The sequence below is a fragment of the Myxocyprinus asiaticus genome, chromosome 11 (assembly GCF_019703515.2).
Source record: "Myxocyprinus asiaticus isolate MX2 ecotype Aquarium Trade chromosome 11, UBuf_Myxa_2, whole genome shotgun sequence".
NCBI classification, from domain to species: domain Eukaryota; kingdom Metazoa; phylum Chordata; class Actinopteri; order Cypriniformes; family Catostomidae; genus Myxocyprinus; species Myxocyprinus asiaticus.
This window is the reverse complement of record NC_059354.1, coordinates 10,939,684-10,965,132: the sequence shown is the minus strand read 5'-3', so window position 1 is coordinate 10,965,132 and position 25,449 is coordinate 10,939,684. Positions and strand designations below refer to the sequence as shown.

The 25,449-nt window shown below is 38.6% G+C and overlaps 1 protein-coding gene across 3 annotated transcripts in view; it reads left to right on the top strand.

Moving 5' to 3' along the window:
• The window catches only part of LOC127447813 (E3 ubiquitin-protein ligase MYCBP2-like), a 203,718-nt gene that overhangs the window by 22,601 nt on the left and 155,668 nt on the right, over positions 1-25,449 (top strand). For all 3 annotated transcript variants that reach the window (XM_051709885.1, XM_051709883.1, XM_051709884.1), the window contains exons 4-9: positions 15,277-15,430; positions 15,968-16,164; positions 20,984-21,226; positions 21,547-21,618; positions 21,848-21,944; positions 23,130-23,203. In XM_051709885.1, the coding sequence (XP_051565845.1) occupies positions 15,277-15,430; positions 15,968-16,164; positions 20,984-21,226; positions 21,547-21,618; positions 21,848-21,944; positions 23,130-23,203 (837 nt within the window). The remainder of the gene's footprint in view (positions 1-15,276; positions 15,431-15,967; positions 16,165-20,983; positions 21,227-21,546; positions 21,619-21,847; positions 21,945-23,129; positions 23,204-25,449) is intronic.

The following is a 25,449-nucleotide window of genomic DNA, read 5'->3' as shown; positions in this document are numbered from 1 at the left end:
GAAACTTGGCATAATGTGAGAAGACAGAGTGAGAGATGTCCCAAACAAGTCAAGATGTGGAAAAACTTATCAAAGGATGTTGTTAGGAAAAATGTGAAGTGGAGTTAAGTTGTTCTCTGTTGTTGAGCAATGGCACAACTTGCCTCATTAATATAGGTAGGGCTGTGAATTGGTTTAAAATCTTTAACTAATTAATCACACAGTTTCCTGTGATTAATCGCATTAAAATATAATCATAAATAGGTTTACTTTATACTTTGTCTCAAAGAACTGGCAAGAAATTGGTTAGTCATAATTTATTTATTTTATTGGAGTTGACACTCTTCATGTAGCTTGCTGCCTAGCCCGTTTAGTCAAGTGCAAAAAGGGCAATTGGATTTTATTCACAACGGAGGTGAAAGCTCTAACACTAGCAAAGTTGACTTTGCGTTTGCTAAACCACCTAGTGTTGTTTAGCTAGCTACCACTATCGATGCCATTGCAGCTATAACATGTAAAATCACCAACTCAGACGGGCGAGTACTCTGTTAAATCAGTCCTTATCTCTGATGCCCATCTATATTGCTGCTCACTGTATTTCTCTGTTACGGTCTGCTGTCTTTAAAATAACCACGTCTGCAGCTCTACTATGCGGCGCATCATGTCTCGGGCTGAGGGAGAGGGGTAACGCGTGTGGAGCGCGAAAGAGTTTTAATGATGCGTGTTCAACGCAAGAGAAACATATTCAATGATATAGCGCTGAAAGATCACTGCTATCTATGCCCGGAGCGCTTGCAGTGTACACAGCTCTGTTATTTTGTCGCACTGCTAACCTAAAGTGTAAAAACGGTGACATGGGGCAACATAATGTCGTGTGGTCCAGATGGAACAAATCCGGCGCTATTTGGTGACTGCTGACATAGAGGATTGTGATGTTTATTGCAACTTCAGTATCTGCATTCTTACCTTTGAAAACAGCCCGTCTTCTCGTCTTACTTTTTCACTATTAATTGACTATATCACAATTCCAATGGATCAGAAGTTTACATACACTAAGTTAACTGTGCCTTTAAGCAGATTGGAAAATTCCAGAAAATGAGGTCAAACGTTTAGACAATTTTCCAATTAGCTTCTGATAAGATTGTACTGAATTGGAGATGTACCTGTGGATGTATTTTAAGGCCTACCTTCAAACTCAGTGCCTCTTTGCTTGACATCATGGGAAAATCAAAAGAAATCAGCCAAGACATCCATAAATCTGGTTCATCCTTGGGAGCAATTTCCAAACGCCTGAAGGTACCACGTTCATCTGTTCAAACAATATTATGCAAGTATAAACACCATTGGACCACGCAGCCATCATTCCGCTCAGGAAGAAGACGCATTCTGTCTCTTAGAGATTAACATAGTTTGGTACAAAAAGTGAAAATCAATCCCAGAACAACAGCAAAGGACCTTGTGAAGATACTGGAGAAACGGGTAGACAAGTATCTATATCCACAGTAAAACGAGTCCTATATCAACATAACCTGAAAGTAGGGCTGGACGATATGGCCAAAATTGTTATCATGATATTCTTTTTCATATTGTTCAATATTGATATTTATCACGATATACATTCACATTTACACATTGCACTTTTTTTTTTATTTCAAAGTTGGCAGAAGAAAAGAAGAAAAATGAATTCTAAACAGTCAAAATAGTCACTACAAAACTGCACTGGGGGTCCAGAGACAGCCAAAGCAGTGGGGTCTGAGGGATCTTTTACCAAAATATTAAAATATTTTATAGTTTATCAATCGAGTGCATTTGAAAATGAATGTTAAAAGATCATCTGTTCGTTTGAGGAAAAAGGGTGAGGCTTGCAAGTTGAAGAACACAGCATCATGTTGTCGGGATGCTTTGCTGCAGGAGGGACTGGTGCACTTCACAAAATAGATGGCATCAGGAGGAAGGAAAATTATGTGGATATATTGAAGCAACATCTCAAGACATCAGCCAGGAAGGTAAAGCTCAGTCACAAATGGGTCTTCCAAATGGACAATGACCTCAATCATACCTCAAAAGTTGTGGCAAAATGGCTTAAGGACAATAAAGTCAAGGTATTGGAGTGGCCATCACAAGCCCTGACCTCAATCCGATATAAAATTTGTGGGCAGAACTGAAAAAGCGTGTGCGAGCAAGGAGTCCTACAAACCTGACACAGTTACACCAGTTCTGTCTGGAGGAATGGGCCAAAATTCCAGCAACTTATTGTGAGAAGCTTGTGGAAGGCTACCCAAAATATTTGACCCAAGTTAAACAATTTAAAGGCAATGCTGCCAAACACTAACAAAGTGTATGTAAACCTCTGACCCACTGGGAATGTGATAAAAATAATAAAAGCTGAAATAAATCACTCTCTCTACTATTATTCTGACATTTCACATTCTTAAAATAAAATAGTGATCCTAACTGACCTAAGACAGGGAATGTTTTCTATGATTAAATGTCAGGAACTGTGAAAAACTGAGTTTAAATGTATTTGGCTAAGGTGTATGTACACTTCTGACTTCAGCTGTAAATCATAAGTCATAAGTCTTTTGATTGTCACACACATATGTATACACAAGTCATAGGCAGTGAAATTTCCTGTAAATCAGCTCTAGTCCAGTCTTGATTTTATTTATATTAAAGATCAGTGGTTTATAGTCATTTTACAGCTTTGGATGTGGCTCATCCAATCAGAATGAAGAGTCAGAACTGTTCGTTTTAATGGCTATTATTAGGGCTGGGCGAAATTGTATGTTCTTAATAAGCTGATTTTTGATAGTAATCAGCATATTGGTGTGCATGTAAACGTCTCACTGCTGATTTTAGTAGAGTTTGGTGCTAACGATGCTATACTCTAACGAGTACAAAAAAACAGCACACAAATATTGGGTGAAATAGTCAATTTAAATTTTAAGCATGTTATGTTGTATTAGTGCTTTTCAGTAATGAATACATTAACCTAGGTTTATTTATTATCAGCATTTTTTCCAACTCTGTCCACCAATATTGATGTTTTCTTTTCTGCTGAGCTCTTTGCATTGCGATTAAAGTAGAATCTGTGAGGGATACGTGTTATGCTGCCTCTGAATTTTGTGAGGTACTGTATATCATAAGGCAGCATCATTTTGTTGCCTACTGTACCATTCGGAACAGACTTTGCATTGGGAGCGTACCTATGATGCATTAAAATGCTGCCTTTATAGGCAGCTCTATAGGTTTTGGAGCAGAGCTTCTGATATCCTGAGTTTGCAGAGGCAGAGCATGTATCCCACTCTGCTCTCACCATTAATATGACATGTCCTCTCAAGATTACTTCCATGTAAGGATAGGCTGCGGAGATTAATTCTAACCTCCACTTCAAAGATCTTGTGTGGAGGCTACAACCTAGAAGCAGATGTGCCTAGTGATGGGAATCATAAGGAATATTAACGAGAATCATTTACAGTTGTTTTAGTACTTTTGAGTACTAATAAAGCTCTCTACCATATACTGAACAAAAGCTACTATACTGTTTTGTGAACACATATTAATGTTTTTTTTTCAATGATTAATTTTGATAAAACATGGTTCCAAAATCTCATCTTTACCAGCATGTTGGTTCTGTTTCAAAACCTAGTGAGGTCAATGCCATTTTAAGGCATCATGCCCCCTAAGATTCCTCATTTTGGCCAAATTGTAAGGGATCATCTTATGGAGCTTATGTAAGCAATCCCAGAATGAGCTTGAGAATCCATTCAAAACTGAAAAGTATAGAGAATTTATTTTTTTTTTAAGTAGAAAACTGACATTTACACACAACGTGTGCGCTAGGTACATTTATGCCTATTAAAGTATCCTGTCTTTTAGGGCTGGGTGATAGGTCGATGTTATCGGATATCGATGATGTCTTACAAAGGCCCCGATGCCAATTGCGACACTCAATTGACAGATGATGATCGACAGTATCGTGAAATGGCAAAACCATGGATTTGGGAAGTCGCCAGATATATTAAACTGTGGTCAGGTTGTGAAACTAGCACCCGCCACACGCAAAATACAACTAGGCTGAATCCAGTTCGCAAGTTATTCGTCCAGATGTATTTCATGCACGGGTAATTTTGCTCATCTATCCACAACAGGCGGACGACCTGTAAGATGTCTCAGAGTGACACATGACAAGAAGTGCTGTTAGTCACAAAGACAAGCGCTTGAAGAAACACACTTTATTATATTTTTAAGAACAGACAACAGAAAAGCCGTCAATGCTTGTGTCTGATTTGTTTTTTGTTCAGAGGCATGCAGCACGAGCCTGTCATATGGAACGAGTGCATGTAAAGTGTCTTCATCTTCTCTGTTTCATTCTTCTGAAAACTGTTTGCAAGAATAATGTCGTCTGTGAGAAAGCTGCAAATTATCTCCGAACATCTCAGGAGGTACTGTGAGTTTAGTTCGCTTTATTCCCACGCGGTTAGCATGCATTGTGAACGCAACTGTGCAGGTTCAGTAATATATATCTTTGTATTAAAGAAACAAAGACGAAAGTGATTAAATCATAAAGTAATACAAGACACGTTCTCTTTAAACCTAAAATTGAGTTCTATTTTATTTTCTTTAGGCAAGATTAACTGTATTACCAAAACGCAATACAAGCACAAATTCGATAAGAACACTCATTTGGCAGCATTATATTGGGAACACAAGGGCATTTATTAGTCTTATTTAATTTGATTATTATTATCTTTACATTTATAATTGTCTTTAGTTCTTAATCTGTAGGCTATTAGTAATTTTCCACCTGTTGTTGTTGACGGATGCTTGTGTGATGGCAAATTTACCGTTGGAGACGGTAAATGTTTGGATTTGGGGAGGTGGTTAAATAAAAAAATTTGATCACTTCGTTATTTTATTGCTTTTTTCGTTTAGTTTAAAGTGCAATTTGACTTTAGAAATGTCTTTTGTTTATGTTTTTCATGTTTCAATAAATGAATACATTTTTAAAGCAAAATCAATAAAGCAAAAAAAAATCACTGAACTTCAGCAGGGGATTGACGATATAATCGTATATCGCAATATATTTTAAGGCGATTATCGCTAAAAATAATTTTTACATTTTGCCCAGCCCTACTGTCTTTCCTCTTACGCCACCTGTATTGAAATCAGTTGGGAGTCGAGTGTTCTGAGCGCTGAACTTGAAGAGCGTTATTTTAATAGCGCGTAGAGTTGCCGCCTATGTAGAGCATTCCAAATCGCTCTCTTATGAGGCTCCATTTCAGTTTGGATGCTGCCGTAGAAGACAGCTGTCTATGCAAAAGGAGACAGCGAGGCAGCTCACTTAGTTTTGGAACAGACCCATTGTTAAATGAACAAACAGTTAGTAATAACAGTTGTAAAACAACAGCAGTTTTCGCCACATTTTGAACATGAAAGTAATGCAGTTGTGTAATTCAAAAATTGTTGTTCTAAATAATCGAATATCTCTATCGTCACACAAATTCTGTATCCGTGTGCCCCTAAACCGAATGTCATGAAAATAATTAATTTCTAGTATTTCTTTTAAGTAATTGAACCAGTTCTAAATAAGAACCAGTTCTCGACTGACGCCCCGCAATGTCGACGATTATGTCTGTCCCAACACACAAGAGAAGACTACACAGGATCATTTGGTGTACAAAGAAGAAATGCCTCTTTTAGATGATGGCCTTCAAAGATGAACCGTGTAGGCCTCTCGTTTTGACTGATCAACACTGTATCTTATAGTTTTATGATTTTATGATCAAACCATTTCCACAAAGAAGCTTCCCAGAGATTTCTTCATTAAAATATAATGGAAGATGTTAAACACAGCTTTAACAAGTACACTGAGGATACTCCAAAAAGCAAGATCTTTATCTTAAGATAAAAGATGAAAAATGAAGAGTCAAACATTATTTACATCATAATGTGATCTGAATGTTCCACATGCTGTTGCTGTCCATAAACCCATTACGTAAAATGGCAACACCTTATTAAAAGTCAGTTGATATCAATAAAAGCATGCACACCCAGTTATTTATTCTTTTCCAGTCAAAGTTAACCACATACACTATCATGTAATTTTTCTCAGCTCAACACAGTTGCTATAGTGATAGATTTTTCTCCACACTCAATAGAGAGAAAGGGCCTGTGATTCAAATATGGCCTGTTCTGTTTTGTAATGGTGGCTTTATACTGAATATGCTGCATGATTCAATAATTTTTTGGGGGAGAATATGTATTGCTTAACCAAATGTCCTTACGGAGCGAGAGAATAGATTGCTACAGTGAAATTCCAGAAGTAAAAATCCCATTTTTAGCAATTATGTATAAGCTGTTCAAGACAGATGCTCCAAGAGCTCAGAGGTTAAGTAATGGGAAATGGTTCCACAGAAGCCACAAGTCGATGTGATTTCAACTTAAAGGCTCTGATATACTCATGGGAAAGTTCTTAATTTTTCGCTATGAGCTAAATAAAATTCCAAAACAGCTGGCGTTTAGAGCACTCTTGACCCTTAGTGAAAACAATTAGGGGCACAGTCTGAATTACACAGAGCGAACAAAGTCTTCTAACCGAGGAGCGAGCGCAAGTATATTTATCTAGCAAAGACACGCAAATGCATAATATTCTGGACGCGCAAATGCACAGTCGTGTGCACGCACAAGACCGTGCAGACACCGAGCGCACTCTCCTAGCACTGTCCTCACTCTTTTCCAAGTGTCTTAGCAGCAGCTATTACCAATGTGTAGAAAATAGAAGGGAAAAAAACCCCACTTAATGAATTTCGTAGTGGGATTTAACGTCTTGTGCAACATTTTAAGTATCCCTGCACATTCCGTGTTCGCAGTGCGCGAAATCCCTCGTTTTTACTTGTTGGTGAAAAGCAGTAATCCACACATTGGAACACAAAAAAATCAACAGTTTCATTCTATAGGGCTGAAAATCCATGTCTCTCCATGCATATGTCTCATCATCATCTCTCTCCGTGCAGCGTAGACTATTTAACATGCATGTGCTCTCGTAAAGGGACAGAGCGCTAGTTTTATTCCCACTGTAAAAAAAAAAAAAAAAGCACATTTTCTCTCATTAATTCGCCTTTAGAGATGAAGCGCTGAATGAGACGTAATAAACTTTGTTAAACCCCAGTTATACACGTGTCTGGAAATCACAAGCTGCTCAGTATCCAAAATGTAAGTGTACATTTAATTAGGTTAGTTTCAAAATGTAATCATTAATTCGACATGATAATGGCGTTTGATATGAAAAGAAGCAAGATCACTATGACTATTAGGCTATTATTATATGAGCTGTTCAGCTGAAGGGTGAAGATGAATATTTGAAACAATCTACTTCATATCATCCTCATAAAACACCTGTTACATGTCTCATTTCTGGACCGTACAGGTGTTTTTGTTTTTGTTCTTTGTATATCAGTCAGTGTTGGTCTTGTTTGGGTTGTCTGATTTCATGTTATATACACATTGTTAATTCACAGATTAGGCCTAATATCTCCCTAATGTATATTACACGTCACAACCGATTTAGCTGCAAGTCTGTTCTCTCAGCCAATAATCAGATCTTTAACTCAGTGAATAATCTTTGATCCTTATTGGATCCACATGGGCAAAAGTTGCATGACAGCATGATTAAACGGGAGACTGAAAACCCATCATCTCCTCCACAGAACTCTTGGCTTAAAAACACATGTGTAAATGGCAGGACGGCTGAGGTTAATATGATTTTATATTAACGTGATTTATATAATTTATATGATTATATCTGTGGAGCGCATATATGGGATTACATAAGGCATAAACCATATCTTGCAAATTATGAATGTGATTAAATTTTGGGGGACATTGTATTTTTTATTTTTTTCTCCCCTTTTTCTCCCCAATTTGGAATGCCCAATTCCCAATGCACTCTAAGTTCTCGTGGTGGCGTAGTGACTCACCTCAATCCGGGTGGCGGAGGACGAATCTCAGTTGCCTCCGGATCTGAGACCATCAATCTGTGCATTTTATCACGTGGCTTGTTGAGCGCATTACCGCGGAGACATAGTGCGTGTGGAGGCCCACGCTATTCTCCATGGCATCCAGGTACAACTCACCACGCGCCCCACCAAGAGTGAACCACATTATAGTGACCACAAGGAGATTAACCCATGTGAGTCTCCCCTCCCTAGCAACCGGGCCAATTTGGCTGGCTGGAGTCACTCAGCACGCCCTGGATTCGAACACACGACTCCAGGTGTGGTAGTCAGCGTCTTAACTCACTGAGCTACCCAGATATATTTTTTAAAGCCATGATGGTAACAGCTATTTGTCATTTTTGTGCTGGGGCCAGTGAAAATCTGAAGCACTGGCCCAACCGGGCCAGAAGAAAAAATCCTTAGCGTTGAGCCCTGTTCAAGGGCTGAGCAAGCGCTCATTTATTAGAGTAGCAGTGTATGCGTTAGGGCTGCCCCCGACCAAAGATTTTCCTAGTCGACTAGTAGGAGTTAATTTAAGCCATTAGTCGACTAGTCGCACGTTTATGATATTAATTTAATTACTTGAATATATTTATTGCTAACACTGTTCTACATTACAGAGAAATACTAAACTGTAATAATGAGCCTTTAAAATATACATTTTACAAGCGCATACATGAAGCGAGCCGCAGCGACACCGGCAAAAGCGGTAATGATTCTGAATGTGTCGGAAAAACCAGCAAGAGACTGTCAGAACATTTTGTTCATTTAAAGAGAGAAATGCACATTAGGGTTGTGTCGACAGATGATGATCTCGGGGATCGACGATGGTCAGAGTGATCGTCAATAACTGATGCCTTTGATGATGTCAAGAAGATATTTGGCTCATTTTCCCATGTATTATAATTATAATTTATAATAATTTTAATTATAATTATAATTAATTTAATTATAATTTTCTTTATTTATCACACATTATACATTTGCACATATACAGTGAAATTCTTCTTTTTCACATATCCCAGCTAGGCTGGGGTCAGAGTGCAGGGTCAGCCATGATACGGCGCCCCTGGAGCAGATAGGGTCAAGGGCCTTGCTCAAGGGCCCAACAGTGGCATCTTGGCAGTGCTGGGGCTTGAACCCCTGACCTTCTGATCAGTAACCCAGAGCCTTAACTGCTGAGCTACCACTGCCCTATTAAATTATTATCATTATTATTACGCTATTATTATGAGATTAATATTACAAATAATTTGACTGTAGAGACACAGACACGCACTTGAAGAAACACTTTATTATATTATTAAGAACAGATGACAGAAAAGCCATCTATGCGCATGTATGACACGCTGTTTATAAGGAGGCGTGCAGTCTCGTGGAACATGCGCATGTAAAAGGTTCTCACTCTTTGTTTCTATCTTTTTTTCGCAAGAACAGTATCGTCTATGAGTGCTGCAAATGACCTCAGACATCTCAGCTCTGGAGGTGTTTTGAGTTCAGTTTGCTTTATTTCCACAGAGCAGTTCATTTTGACCAACTCTACAGCCTATACATCTGTGATTAAAACATAAAATAATACAAAATCACGTTCACCTCGAACCATGATTTATATTTCAGTGATTATTATCATCATTATAATTATTATTTTTCCATTTATAATTGTTTTTATGTCTTCATTTGTGTAAGTAATTTTCCGCCATGATGTTAAGACGGATTCTTGCCTGACGGTAAATGGAAAGGTGGTTATTTATATATATATATTATTCTTTTATCACTTCATTATTTTAATGTCTTGCTTTATTGTGTAGGCTTAACCCTAACCCTGCTTAATGAAAATTACCCCATAGTACCACCTAGTGTCCAACCAGCGATAATACCGGTGTTCATCGTTTTTATGTGGAGTTTTTTTCTGCGACCAACCGACCAATCAAAACTTGGTCGACCAAGACTCTTCTCATCGACTAACCTTTGGTTGACTATCAGGAGGCAGCCCTAGTATGCATGCTACAAAAAAGATCGGCCCTGAATCTAGGCACGATCGGCCAATCACGATCATGGATTTAAGACGAAAATCGGCCAATTTAGATTGGTGGGCGATCGATTGATGCACCCCGACATACAACTCCAGTGATTAAATCCATATTTTCAGAAGTGATATGATAGGTGTTTCTTTTTTGCAAGAAATTCTTCTCCCTGCCCAGTAAGGGGCAATATGCATGAAGAATGTGAATTGCCAAAAACACAGAGAATGTGAAGAAGATTGTGTAAGTGAAAGTTAAAGTGGAGATTGACTGAACAGGAAGGAGAATTTATAGTAAAAAAAAAAGGACTTATGTATTGATCTGTTTCTCACCCACACATATCGTAACACTTCTGAAAACATGGATTTATCCACTGGAGTCTTATGGATTACTTTTATGCTGACTTATGTGCTTTTTGGAGTTTACAAATTTTGGCACCCATTCACTTGCATTATATAGACCTACAGAGCTGAAATGTTCTTCTAAAAATCTTAATTTGAGTTCAGCAGATGAAAGAAAGTCACATATCTGGGATGGCATGAGGGTGAGTAAATGATAAGAAAATGTTCATTTCAGGTGAACTATGCCTTTATCAAAGTGTCTAAAAATGTGCAGATTTTGCGTGAGCCAATGAAAGAAAAAACAGCACAACAATTATAGTAACAGAATACAGAAAAACAGCGCAGACGCACAGAAAAGCATGTTTGAAAAACCCCTAACTCGCCCTATACTTGAAAATCTGCCCCCGAGTTCAGGTCGGGTTGAAGACCTCTATTGCACATGTAGAATAACCAAATAGTGATTTTGGCATTCGAATAGTGGTGCGTCGAGCAGTTAACCGAATGACGACTATCCGTGCTCATCCTTACTGGGAACACAAGAAATCAATAGTTTCTTTCTGTTGGACTGTAAATCCATGTCTCTACGTGCATCTCTCTCATCATTTCGCTCCATGTAGCATAGACGCTGTTTAACGTGCATACGCTCTCGTAAAGGGACTGAGCGCTAGTATTGTGTAGTACAGTAAAAAAAAAAAAAATTCTCATTAATTCGCCTTTAGATATGAAGCGCTGGATGAAAAGATATAAACTTTGTTAAAACCCGGTGATACATGTGTCTGGAAATCTGAGCTGCTCAGGCTCCAAAATGGAAGTATACATTTAACAACTAGGTTATGTTTCAAAATGCAAACATCAATTAAACATGCTAGTGGCATCTGATTTGAAAAGAAGCAAAATCACGATGGCTATTATTATTATTGGCTATTATTATTATTGTCAAAGCTGTTCAGCTTGAAGATGACATTTAAAATGGTCTGCTTTATATCATCCTCATAACACACCTGTTACATTTCTCATTTCTGGTCTGTGCAGGTATTTTCTTTCTGTGCTTTGTGTATCAGTCAGTGTTGGTCTTGTATGGGTTGTCTAATTTTGTTTCATATACTCATTCTTAATTCATATATTAGGCCTAATATCTATAGTACCTAATGTAAATTACACATCACAACCAATTTAGTACCAAGGACTCCTCTCTTAGGAATTCATGTTTCTTACATTCAGCCAACAATCAAATCTTTAACTCCATGACTAAATCTTTGATTCTGCCTGTGAAAACACTACACATGTCCCAAAAGTTGATGGCATGACTAAACGGTTGACCAAAAACCCATCCTCTGCTCGACTGAACTCGCAGAAAAACGTGTAAATGGCAGGACGGCTGCAGTTATATCATTTATTTATGAGTTCGTGTCTGTAAAGTGCTTATATGGGGTTGCACAAGGCAAAAAGCTGTAATATACAGCTATCTTGCAAACTATAAATGTGATATAATTTTGGGGGAAATTGTCTTAAAAACGAAATATTTAAAAAAAATCTGGGCAAGGAGAAAAAATCCTTAGCGTCGAGCCCTGCCTAAACCTTTTCTTCTAGTTATTTTTTTAAGTTAATCAGCCCTCTGCATAGCGAGTAAATTTTGCGCTATGCGACTAAAATATGTCCGTTATTAGCCACTGGCTAGGAAATATTAACATTTCACTCTCCAGTGATTGAGTTGTGTAATGTCGAAGAACCGCACTGTGGACATCACCCAGAACAGCTCTCTTGTGAGCGCGTGGAGATTAACCGCTTCTCAAGCGTTCTGATTTGCACGCCGTCTACAGAGGCTTGCGCCAAACTCCCATGAAAATTTAAACTAGGTTTAAACTGATTAATTTAACAGTGAAAGCAAAGCACTCCGGTTTCACTTTAATTTAATGACGTGCAATGGCAAATGTCTGTGGTCGTTGTGGGTTCATTCACGCAGTGTTAATGAGGAGATGCCCACCTACTCAATTTCTGTGGAGATGATAAAATTCAAGAAACAGAATCTCAAAGTCTTCCTTCATGAGAAATAAGGGCTTGTGGTTTAATCAGAGAGCCTTTAAATAATGTGTTAAAGTATGAAGAATTTAAGGCAGAAAACTGTATTTGACTATTGCATAATATAATATAATATAATATAATTTCTGCTGCCTATACAGGTTGGCTGGTTCCAAAAAAAAAAAAAAAAAACGTAAAATGGGCCAAGATTTAATTTTCGTTATTAGGTTACAACCTTGAGTGAATATTTTGTTAATGTGTATGACATTTCAGAGAGTGACAACAGCTTGTATCATTATTTCAAATGCAATTTCATGACTCCATTTAAATTGATAGAATGTGAAATTTGTACAATTTAAAAAAGTTAAAATGTGAAATAAAAGTTACAGTATTGCATACTATATTGCGTGAAGACATATAAATGAAGAGGCTGCCTTTCACGGTTTGCTTTATCTTTTTCAGTTGCATTACGCATACATGTTGTCAAAATTCTGGCAAGTAAAAACAAAAATGTACTTGCCAATGGCGATTCTTTCTCCAACATGACCGTGAAGGGTTGTTAACCTTACAGGCAGCACCAAAGAACATAATTCCTGACTCATCAACTTTATGAGCATCTAATAATCAAAACAATTTATTGATGACATTGTTACTCACAATGCGAATGAGATTTTCGCACTGTAGAGCCCTGGTTAAGTAGATAATGTGTAATTTTGTTATGTTTAGATTCTGCTTTCATGACGCTACTGCTCTAATGCGCTATGCACGACCATAACATGCAACGGTTACCATCTGTTATTGTAATTTATGATGACTTTGATGCCTCTGCAAATATGGGTGTAAAACAGAGAGCCAGACAGACGTAAATGAGCAGAACAGACAAAAGAGTGATAATTAGAGACATACTGCTAATGTGAATGTGTGAATGGCTTTCGGCTGCAGACACCACATGTGTGAAGCAGCATATCAAACAACACAGTGAATAGGCACTGAAGAGTACTTAAGTTGATTTGGTTCCTTTTATAGACTAACTTAAAAAATCACACAACATGGTCTTGGAAAGTGTCTCTGTGCAAATGGTTGAACAGATGTAGATAAGTTTGCACCAGCTTGGCAACTCTGCACACCGGTGGGTTCATGTTGACTGATCTTAACTGGCTGAACAACAATACCGGAATTGGTTGTCGGCCTCAAAGTAGGTGCAGCACCGGGTCACACCCACTGATGATGTGGACCAATGGTAGTATAAAGCTGTTTTAGCAGCTGGTACGAAATTTTCCAGAGAGTTCACGCTGGCAAGCTGTTTTGAACCACCGAAACAAACTCAATAACAGTCTTTTTGGCCAGATGTTGTTCTAAATGACATCACACTCATTTCGATTTTACACTCGTTCTTTGATTTCTCTTGAGCTAAATCAGGGCCTTAAAAGCCAAATTCCCAATGAAGTATTTACATTAACCACAATCCTGAAGCAAGATCCGCCATTCATAGAAGGTGCTTTTGCCATGGAATCAGGAATTACATTAATGTGACTCAACAGTGACCGCCCACTTCCTCAAAGCATTGTGAATTACAACTTTGAATCAGTCTCTCCACATTTACTTTATATTTTAAAAGTCAGTCATGCTTGGCAGTAGAGCTTGCGTGAAATGTGACTTATTTTACAGAAAAAATGCATCACTTGCTAATTTGTAGTTTTTACACACACTGTTGAACAAAGGATAATACTTATTAACAATAATAAAACATTTAAGTGGACTAGGTTCTAAAAAATAAAAGTGAATGAAAAGACAAGTCCAATTTCAGTCCATTTACAATGTCAGTCTACATTGAGAACGAAATTCCTTTTTCACTCTCTTTTTTTTTTTTTTGGGAGGGGCAACTAACGAGCAAACTAATAGAGTTTCACTTTTGGACAGAAAAGGTCTATATTTGGTTCGTTTTAAGGCTAATTTATACTTACTGGACGAACAGGCTTCGCTTAGTTCGCCTACAAATGTTGACAAAATGCTGTGATGTTTTTATTCTGCCAATGTGTTAGTTTGGTGATATTTCTCCTGTTGCGCACATCTCTGAAATTCTTGACCATGGAGAACTCGAAGAGCATTGATGATTGGTTAAAATTAATCGTGGGTGTGGTTTGGACTTGACGTTTTTTTTTTTTTATTTACAATTGGGCGTGCCAGCTGAGGAGATGTTACCTAGGTTCCTGTTGTTAAAATGATGACTTTGAAGACCCTCTCTGAGATTGTGTGGAAGTATACTTTTTTTTTTTTTTTTACATGATTTGCAACACAAACTTTACAAAGTCACCACGGCCATGACAAATGAGTAGAGAGAGATTTAAGTTTTTAAATGTGGAAGGGGCCGTGACAAGTTTAATAAAACAAAGAAGGGACACCTCGTTAAAACCTGCATTATTGACTTGACTTGTGGCTGGAACAGTACATTAAACACTGTGACATCACCCTAAATTAACGAATTTTTAAACGAAGCGACGCTTAAGTATAAATGGCAGCTTCGTTCGCTGAGGGTGCGTTTGTTCGACCATGAGAAAAAATTCAGCTTTTTCCAAATAAAAAATATGAACTCTCAAATGAATTTGAGAGGACTCCTTTGATCTGACAGCAGAACATGGTCAAAACATGGCTTAATTTGCCGACAAAATGCATCGCTTTCTAATTTGCTGTTTTTGCACACCATGTTCAGTTTGAGAGCTGCTGTTTCAATGTGATTTATGCCTTTTTGTTCTTTTAGCCTTGATATCTAAGCAATGGAAATGCAAGATGTTAAATGTATTTCATATTGCAGTTCCAATCACAATTGCAATATTATTAGTTTACCAAATCCTTGTAAACCTTAACAGACTACAGTGTCTGTTGTAAGTTTGTTAATATTTGTGTTCCTCTGCTCCTCAGATCATTGGTATTGGACTGTGTGGAGTATTTGAGCTTATCAAAGAGACGCGTTTTTCGCACCCGTCACTGTGCTTACGGAGCCTTCAGGCCCTTCTGGACATGCTACAGGGGCAACAGCCTGAGAGCTTTCAGACCGAACCTCCAGATGTGCTCGGTGAGATACACACCTACTTTCACCTGTTCACACACTATACAGACACTTAAAAATATATAAATTACTTTGCATTATGTAATGAAATATCAAACCAAGATGCATTTATTTTAAATAAAGACACTGTTCATGCACAACATTTCACAAAAAACGTTTGTTAGGTTTCAAATTATAAAAGAATAGTTACGTTGTTCAAAATTAAGAAAAGAGCATTTGAACACTTTCTGGTTGTCAAACGTTAGTGGAACATGTTCATAGTTAAAGTGATGAACTACAGCTTTGGTCACTCTGCTAGGGCACCTGTGTGAACTTGAGGGGAACTGACTTCATCCACTATAAATCACCAAATTGAGAACAGTTGATTAAAAGTAGTTGCAAAAATAGCTCAGAAAGTGAAGTTTGTTTGGAGAAATTTGCTTTCAGATGCTGCTTGGTTGGATATTTTTTCATCCAAGGGAATGAAATGCATACATTTTAAGTGTCCAAATACTTCTTAGTGCCCCTGTATTTTATTATTATATTTTAATCATGACTCCACAGAGTCTCTCTTCCACCTTCTGCTGGAGACAACGGTGCGGAGCACAGGGATGAACGACCCCAACGGTCAGACCCTGACAGCGTTATCCTGTGCCTGCCTCTTCAGCCTGGTGGTGGCCTGGGGAGACACTGGTAAAACCCTCCAGGCTGTATCTGCTATCCTCACCAACAATGGCAGCCATGCATGCCAAACCATCCAGGTGAGACATGTTTAGGAGTTACTTGTGATTTTTAAAAGTGATGTGTGTAATTTCTGTGCATCTAGTGTCACCAATTAGTCAGTTTGATCTTAGCAGTTTGTCTGGCACATTTCAGAGTGGATTGTTATGTAAATCTGTCCCAGTGTAATACAGGCTTAGCAAAGAGGTTGTTATTGAACAATGGGGCAGTTCCAACTACAGTTCATCTGGAAAGTATTCACAGCGCTTCACTTTTTCCACATTTTGTTATGTTACAGCCTTATTCCAAAATGGATTAAATTCATTATTTTCCTCAAAATTCTACAAACAGTACCCCATAATGACAATGTGAAAGAAGTTTGTTTGAAATCTTTGCAAATTTATTAAAAATAAAAAACAAAAAAAAAATCACTTGTACATAAGTATTCACAGCCTTTGCCATGACATACAAAATTGAGCTCAGGTGGATCCTGTTTCCACTGATCATCCTTGAGATGTTTCTACAACTTGATTGGAGTCCACCTGTGATAAATTCAGTTGATTGGACATGATTTGGAAAGGCACACACCTGTCTATATAAGGTCCCACAGTTAACAGTGCATGTCAGAGCACAAACCAAGCCATGAAGTCCAAGGAATTGTCTGTAGATCTCTGAGACAGGATTGTGTCGAGGCACAGATCTGGGGAAGGGTACATAAAAATTTCTGCAGCGTTGAAGGTCCCAATGAGCACAGTGGCCTCCATCATCCGTAAATGGAAGAAGTTTGGAACCACCAGGACTCTTCCTAGAGCTGGAAGCCTGGCCAAACTGAGCGATTGGGGGAGAAGGGCCTTAGTCAGGGAGGTGACCAAGAACCCGATGGTCACTCTGACAGTGCTCCAGCATTTCTCTGTGGAGAGAGGAGAACCTTCCAGAAGAACAACCATCTCTGCAGCACTCCACCAATCAGGCCTGTATGGTAGAGTGGCCAGACGGAAGCCACCTCTCAGTAAAAGGCACATGACAGCCCGCCTGGAGGACTCTCAGACCATGAGAAGCAAAATTCTCTGGTCTGATGAAACAAAGATTGAACTCTTTGGCCTGAATGACAAGCGTCATGTCTGGAGGAAACCAGGCACCGCTCATCACCTGGCCAATACCATCCCTACAGTGAAGCATGGTGGTGGCAGCATCATGCTGTGGGGATGTTTTTCAGCAGCAGGAACTGGAAGACTAGTCAGGATCGAGGGAAAGATGAATGCAGCAATGTACAGAGACATCCTTGATGAAAACCTGCTCCAGAGCGCTCTGGACCTGAGACTGGGGCGAAGGTTCATCTTCCAACAGGACAACGACCCTAAGCACACAGCCAAGATAACAAAGGAGTGGCTCCGGGACAACTCTGTAAATGTCCTTGAGTGGCCCAGACAGAGCCCAGACATGAACCCGATTGAACATCTCTGGAGAGATCTGAAAATGGCTGTGCACCAACGCACCCCATCCAACCTGATGGAGCTTGAGAGGTCCTGCAAAGAAGAATGGGAGAAACTGCCCAAAAATAGGTGCGCCAAGCTTGTAGCATCACACTCAAAAAGACTTGAGGCTGTAATTGGTGCCAAAGGTGCTTCAACAAAGTATTGAGCAAAGGCTGTGAATACTTATGTACATGTGATTTTTTTCCGTTTTTTATTTTTAATAAATTTGCAAAGATTTCTAACAAACTTCTTTCACGTTGTCATTATGGGGTATTGTTTGTAGAATTTTGAGGAAAATAATGAATTTAATCCATTTTGGAATAAGGCTGTAACATAACAAAATGTGGAAAAAGTGAAGCGCTGTGAATACTTTCCGGATGCACTGTAGATTTGACCCAACAGCACACCTGCAGCTTGTGTGTGAGCGTAGCATCCCTAGGGTTTACATAGAAGTCCCGTTTAATTGCGAAGTCAGAGAGAGAGGGTGGAAAACTAAAATATGACTTTATTTTGAACAAAATTAACTTGACCAACATTATAGTTTAGACAGCTTTAAAAGTTGAAGTGTGTATTTGTGTGATGTACTGTATTTCTTGGTGAATGAGTTTGAGATTTTAGACCCATTAAAAGCTGCTGTTGTCAAGATGACAGCACATCATCACTGTTCTTTCAGTATGCACTAGACAGAGCTACAACGGCATGTGGGGGCCAACTTTTGAATTGTCTGAAAAAGTACAATTTCCCATCTTTATTATATTATTCTGCCAGCACACAATCCCTAAGCCAATTACTATTCAGTCTTCTGCTGTCTGCATGATGCGTGTCTCTTTGTCATGTTTGCCTTTTTAAATGCTCCAAAATATTGTCTGATAGTATCACGCAGTGATTTAGACCAAAAAGACCAATCCAGAGAGTTTCTGTATAGTTGCCAAGGTAACGACAACCCAATTGGAGCATGAGTAACTTGCATAGCTCGGGTAATAGTGTGGTATTTGATCTGTCAATGTCTGTCGGTTTATAGTGCACACATTGGACTTGACGTGATACAGAATTCTACAAAATTAAAATAAATAAAAATAAATAAATATATGTATATAATGAGGTCAATCGATAGTGGATTTTGCTGATACCAATAACTAAGGTGATGGAAAAGGCAGATAACCGATTAATTGGCCTATAGTTTTTTTTTTAATCAATTTATTGAATGATAAAAAATGTCTTAGTCTTTCCTTAGAATGACAGGTACAGACATTGAGGCTCCAAAATGAATAAAATCCCAAAAGCAGTTTATTGTGTAACCAAAATCCCAGTAATAACCAGAAAAAATAAGATTTTGTGTATAACATGGGACTTTTAACTATAAACAAGCCCGATATACATTGGGGACTCATTTTGAAATGACAGAGACTTGGCTTCGTTACAATGCTTTATATGTTAGTATTTACCAAATTAAGCTTTTTCATAGCACATTTATTCACCAAATGAAGGATGGACATTTTATATATATATATATATATATATATAAGACTTTGTTAGTTGGAACCAGTCTGGCCATTCTCTGTTGACCTCTCTCATCAACAAGGCGTTTCCATCCACAGAACTGCCGCTAACTGGATGTTTTTTGTTTTTGGCACCATTCTGATTAAATTCTAGAGACTGTTGTGTGTGAAAGTCCCAGGAGATAAGCAGTTACAGAAATACTTAAACCAGCCCGTCTGGCACCAACAGACATCCATACGATTATCTAATCAGCCAATTGTATGGCAGCAGTGCAGTGTATAAAATCATGCAGATACGGGTCAGGAGCTTCAGTTAATGTTCACATCAACCATCAGAATGGGGAAAAATGTGATATCAGTGATTTGGACCGTGGCATGATTGTTGGTGCCAGACGGGCTGGTTTGATTATTTCTGTAACTGCTGATCTCCGGGGATTTTCACACACAACAGTCTCTAGAATTTACTCAGAATGGTGCCAAAAACAAAAAACATCCAGTGAGCGGCAGTTCTGTGGATGGAAACGCCTTGTTGATGAGAGAGGTCAACAGAGAATGGCCAGACTGGTTCGAACTGACAAAGTCTACGGTAACTCAGATAACCACTCTGTACAATTGTGGTGAGAAGAATATCATCTCAGAATGCTATTCTGAGATGCGGGTTGGCGCTGTTTTGGCGGAACGAGGGGGACCTACACAATATTAGGCAGGTGGTTTTAATGTTGTGTCTGATCGGTGTATATACTGTATATAGGAGCTTCAGTTAATGTTCACATCAACCATCAGAATAGGGAAAAATGTGTTTCATTGATTTAGACTGTGCCATGATTGTTGGTGCCAGATGGGCTGGTTTAAGTATTTCTGTAACTGCTGATCTCCTGGAATTTTCACACACAACAGTCTCTAGAGTGTAAAGAGAATGGTGCCAAAAACAAAAAAACAACCAATAGTCTACTGTCCGTTTTTGGTGAGCCTGTGCCCACTGCAGCCTCAGTTTCCTGTTCTTAGCTGAGAGTAGTGGTACCAGGAGGGGTCTTCTGCTGCTGTAGCCCATCCGCCTGATTGTTCGACATGTTGTATGTTCAGAAATGCTTTTCTGCATAGAACTGTTGTAACGTGTGGTTATTTGGGTTACTGTCACCTTCCTGTCAGCTTGGAACAGTCTGGCCATTCTCCTCTGACCTCTGTCATTAACAAGCTGTTTTTGCCCACAGAGCTGCTGCTCGCTGTTTTTTTTTTTTTTTTTGGCACCATTCTGAGTAAACTCTAGAGTCTGTTGTGTGTGAAAATCCTAGGAGATCAGCAGTTACGGAAATACTCAAACCAGCCCGTCTGGCACCAACAATCATGCCACAGTCCAAATCACTGAGATCAAAATTTTCCCCATTCTGATGGTTGATGTGAACATTAACTGAAGCTCCTGACCCATATCTGCATGAATTTAAACTTTGCACTGCTGCCACATGATTGGCTGAGTACCTAATAAAGTGGCCGGTCAGTGTATATATGCTATATCACCAGATGAGGTTTATTGATGAGGAATAATAATAATAAAAAAAATATCGGCAACTATCGGCATAGATTTCTACCGATAACTGATAGTTCTAAAAAGCAACTATCAACACCAGTTAATCGTAAAACGAATCTGTCTATATCGGTTCACAGGGAAGGATAATATTGAATTATTTGCATCTATATGCACAAGTATGACAAGATGTAGTAATAGACAGCAATAGTTACAAACATATATTTAACTAAAACATTTTAACAAATAAAAAATTCCCCATAGAGTCTTTCGTCAGTGGACCGACTTGCTAGAAAGACTTTGGCGTATCACATGTTAACTGCACAGTCCTCTAACCTGACTCCTGTTTTTGTGCAACCAAAAGGTTCCGACAATCTTGAACGCTCTCCAGAGGAGTGTGCAGGCGGTGCTGGTGGGAAAGATCCAGATCCAGGACTGGTTCGGGAATGGCATCAAGCGAGCTGCGCTCATGAACAAATGGGTTCTGAAGGAGGTGAACATCGATGAAGATGAACACTGTCTTCTTCAAACAGATGGGTCCTTCCTCTACCTGCTCTGCAAGGATGGCCTCTATAAAGTGGGCTCAGGGTACAGTGGGACTGTCAGGGTGAGGATATCTTTTATTTATCTGCTCTCTAATAGAATACCACATATAAGAATCTGATGTAAGTGTTCATTGATGTGTTTTTAATATGCATTGACCACTTTGGAAAATTTGGATTCTAAAATCCCATTTAAACCTGGAAATAAGCAGAAAGCTTTAGGAATTTGACAAATTGAAAACAAAGAAACCATTTCTGATATGATACTCTTCCCTGTAGTCTTGGGACAATTGTATTTATTTGTATGGCTGTGTTTTAGTGCTGACGCAGCATGTTGTTTGTCATGGTGTCAATGTGTGAGCTAGTAAAAGGCTGTCTATTGCAGGGCCATGTGTACAACTCCACATCACGCATCAGGAACCGTAAGGAGAACAGGTCATGGTTGGGATTCGCACAGGTATTGGCGTCTTTATTTGATGAGATTGTCAGTCATGTGGTTCATATGCCACGTTGTTATACACCATCAATATATAGTTGATACAGGTTTATATCCTGCACTCATTTGGGTACATTTCTTAAATAAAAAATAAAAAAATGCTTTATTTACAATGTTATCAACCTTTGAAAAATGTTATTCTCTCATAAGCCTGTTCAATGAAAATGTGTTATTGCTATTTGCTTCACAGGGTTGTTTGCTCTATCGAGACATGAACAGTCACAACATGGCGGCCATTAAGATCAACCCAGAGACTCTGGAGCAGGAGGGCACCATCACAATGCCTGGTACAAACACCCCTCTTGTGTGCTAATGATTGCAAAGAGCAGGGCAAATAACTGATAGAAGCAGGGGTGGGTGAAATACCGGTAGACATGATAAACTGGTAGAAATTTGACAATGGCTATACATTTTGGGTTATTGTCTCTATCACGGTTATGCAAAAATCGCCACACGTGGCAATAAATGCCCTTACAAAAACTCTAGAGTTACCGCAAACTTGCTGCAAACTCTCCACTCATTCGCTGCAAATGTTTGCCAGAAGTTTGCAGATCATCACCAGTAGTGGTGATCCTGCAGCAAACCTTTGGCGACAATGAAGAGAGACCATGTAAAATTAATGATTGGTGAATTTGTTGCAAGTTCGCAGCAACTCTAGATTTTGTTCTAGGATTGGTTTTTCTAGCAGGACAATGCTCCATTCCACACAGCCAGGTCAATCAAGGTGTGGATGGAGGACCACCGGATCAAGACCCTGTCATCTCCAGACCTGAACCCCATTGAAAACCTTTGGAATGTGATCAAGAGGAAGATAGATGGCCACATGAAGAATTTGCTTTAGAGCTGCTTTAATTTTTGTGCCAGCAGTGGCATAAAATCACCCAACAGCAATGTGAAAGACTGGTAGAGAGCATGCCATGATGCATGAAAGCTGTGATTGAAAATCAGGGTTATTCCACCAAATATTGATTTCTAAACTTTTTTTTTGATCAGTTGTCATTTTCTGCAAATAAATGCTCTAAATGAAAAATTTTTTATTTGGAATTTGGGAGAAATGTTGTCAGTAATTTATAGAATAAAACAAAAATGTTTATTTTACTCGAACACATACCTATAAATAGTAAATCCAGAGAAACTGATAATTTTGCAGTGGTCTCTTTAATTTTCAAGATTTTGGTCATATCGCCCACCCCTAGATAGAAGTTATTATAATTAGATTATTATAGTATAAATGATAAGTGTTCATTTTAAAGACCCCATGAAATCGCTTGATGAGCAAAGTTTTCTTTCCTGTGTTGACAGAAATTGTATTGAAACAGCAAGTTTGTATGAGGCTCGTCCTTTTATTGTAAATTGCCAATAATATGTCACAGGCATGTATCATAATTTGCTATTGCAAGTCAGTGGCAGGTAGTTTTATGGGAAGTGACATTATGTATATAATTCTCTCTCTGTTCCTCTCTCTGTCTCAGGTCTTCAAGCAGATGGGCAGAACATCATATTCACTGATGGTGATTATATCAACCAGATTGCAGCCTGCAAAGATGTAAGTTGTTTTAGTCTTTGGCAGTGTCAGGCTGTTCACATTAGGGCTTGGCGAAATAGCTGTAAACATTATATCTCAATATTTTCAGCTTATTGACGATTTATTATATATATTATTCTAATTATATATATATATATATATATATGTTCTAAAATGGCATTTAAATTGTTTGTTTTTTTTTAATCAGAGGAACCATTATTTCAACCAAACAGCCATTGTAGCCAGTGTGTGCAAAAACTACAAGTTCTCACTTTTTGGAGCCAAGTTTAATTTTATAATAACGCAATATAATATTGAAGTGTTATTAATATTGTTATTATTATTATAATATGGATGATATTTACTTTGAACAATAATAATATGTTTTTGTCATATTTACTCCACCTGAAGCTTTTATTTTGGCGGAAAGCTGAGTGTGCTGTCATATTTACTTCACCTTCACCTGGAGCTTTTATTTTGACGGAGCACTGAAAGTGTAGTATTTTGAACAGCTTGCAATGCTTCTAATTACAAATCTGTTACCTCCTTTTTTCTGTGGTACGGTGTCCCATTTATAGATTTGTATAACTTATAGCGGTTTCAAAAGTTTGAAATTGCGTGAATGTGTGAACCTGTAGCACAATGCACGCTAACTGCTCTGAGACCGCTTAAAGGGATAGTTCACCCAAAAATGAAAATTCTCTCATCATTTGCTCACCCTCATGCCATCCCAGATGTGTATGACTTTCTTTCTTCTGCAGAACACAAATTAAGGTTTTTAGAAGAATATCTCAGCTTTGTTGGTCCATACAATGCAAGTGAATGGTGACCAAAACTCTGAAGGTCCAAATATCACATAAAGGCATCATAAAAGTAATCCTTTCGACTCCAGTTGTTTAATCGATGATGTCTTAAGCGATCCAGTCAGTTTTGGGTGAGAACAGACCAACAGACACTATAAATCTTGACAGCATTTTCCTTGCCAATCGTGATTTCAGTCTCAATACACTTACACAAGTGTAATCGAGCTTGAAATCACGATGGTGCGTAGACACTGCAGTTGCAAGATGTACAGTGAAAAAGGAGTTACATTTTTGTTTGTTCTCACCCAAAACCTATTGGATCACTTCAGAAGACATTGATTAAACCACTGGACTCCACTGATATTTGGACCTTAAGAGTTCTGATCACCATTCAATCTTAATTTGTGTTCTTCAGAAGAAAGAAAGTCACACATCTGGGATGGCATGAGGGAGATTAATGATGAGAGAATTTTCATTTTTGGGTGAACCGTCCCTTTAATGGAGCATATCATGAGCCCCACTCTTATACACATAACAGTGCGTCACCTGTTCACACAGAACATGTATTCATTGAGCTAAATTGTTGCCTTTTGCAGTTTAATAATGCAGTTCACATCGAAAGTGTTTTTGTGTCAGAATTGTTTTTGGGTGTAAACATGTGTTAGACAGACATATTTTTGTGTAAAATGTCAAGTTAACTCTTGATACACCTGAATTTTGTTCCATTCGAAGCGCTGTATCTAGTGTTTTTTATGTGGCCCCTCACACAGCTAACCAAAGCCTTTTCAGACAGACAAAGTCGCTCTGTTCCAAAACCTAACAAGCTTGTTCTGTAGACAGCCTTATAGCCACACTTCCGACCTGAAGATTGTTATCCAAAAGGTTGGCAGCATAATTATGGTACTTCCTAAGATACCTAGTTTTGGCCAAAGACTTCTGCTCTCAGTGTGAACTACCCTTAAGCGCTAGGCAGTAGATAGTGAGGCCGTTCACTAGGTCTTGGAACAGAGGCCACGGAAAGCTTTTAGTCTTTTTATGAATATGTTTTCCTCGTCAGATTCTTGATTTTTCGAGTTATGGGAAAGGTGAATTTACTAGTAAACCATAATTTGCAGGTGTTCTCTTCGGTTGATTCTTGTCAACAATTTGTCTCGTTGCTAGGTGACTGAGGTAGACAGCCAGGGCAGACTTGTGTGTTCAGACGGCAGTGAGAGAGAAATAGAAGGATAACAATGCAAAGCATGTTTTCTGCCAGCTACTTATTCTTCAGACGTCCAGCAGAAGATAGCATTCGTCATTTCTCCTCAACTTGTCATAAAAGCATGATCAGTGTATTTTCGCAAGAAATGTTATTGTGGCTGGCAGTGGCACCTGATCTCTTTTGTCTCAGCTACTTTCAGCCCTGCTGAGTGTGTGCATGTGTCTGTGTATAATCGGTGTTTAGGCAGGGGAGGGGCTGCAGTA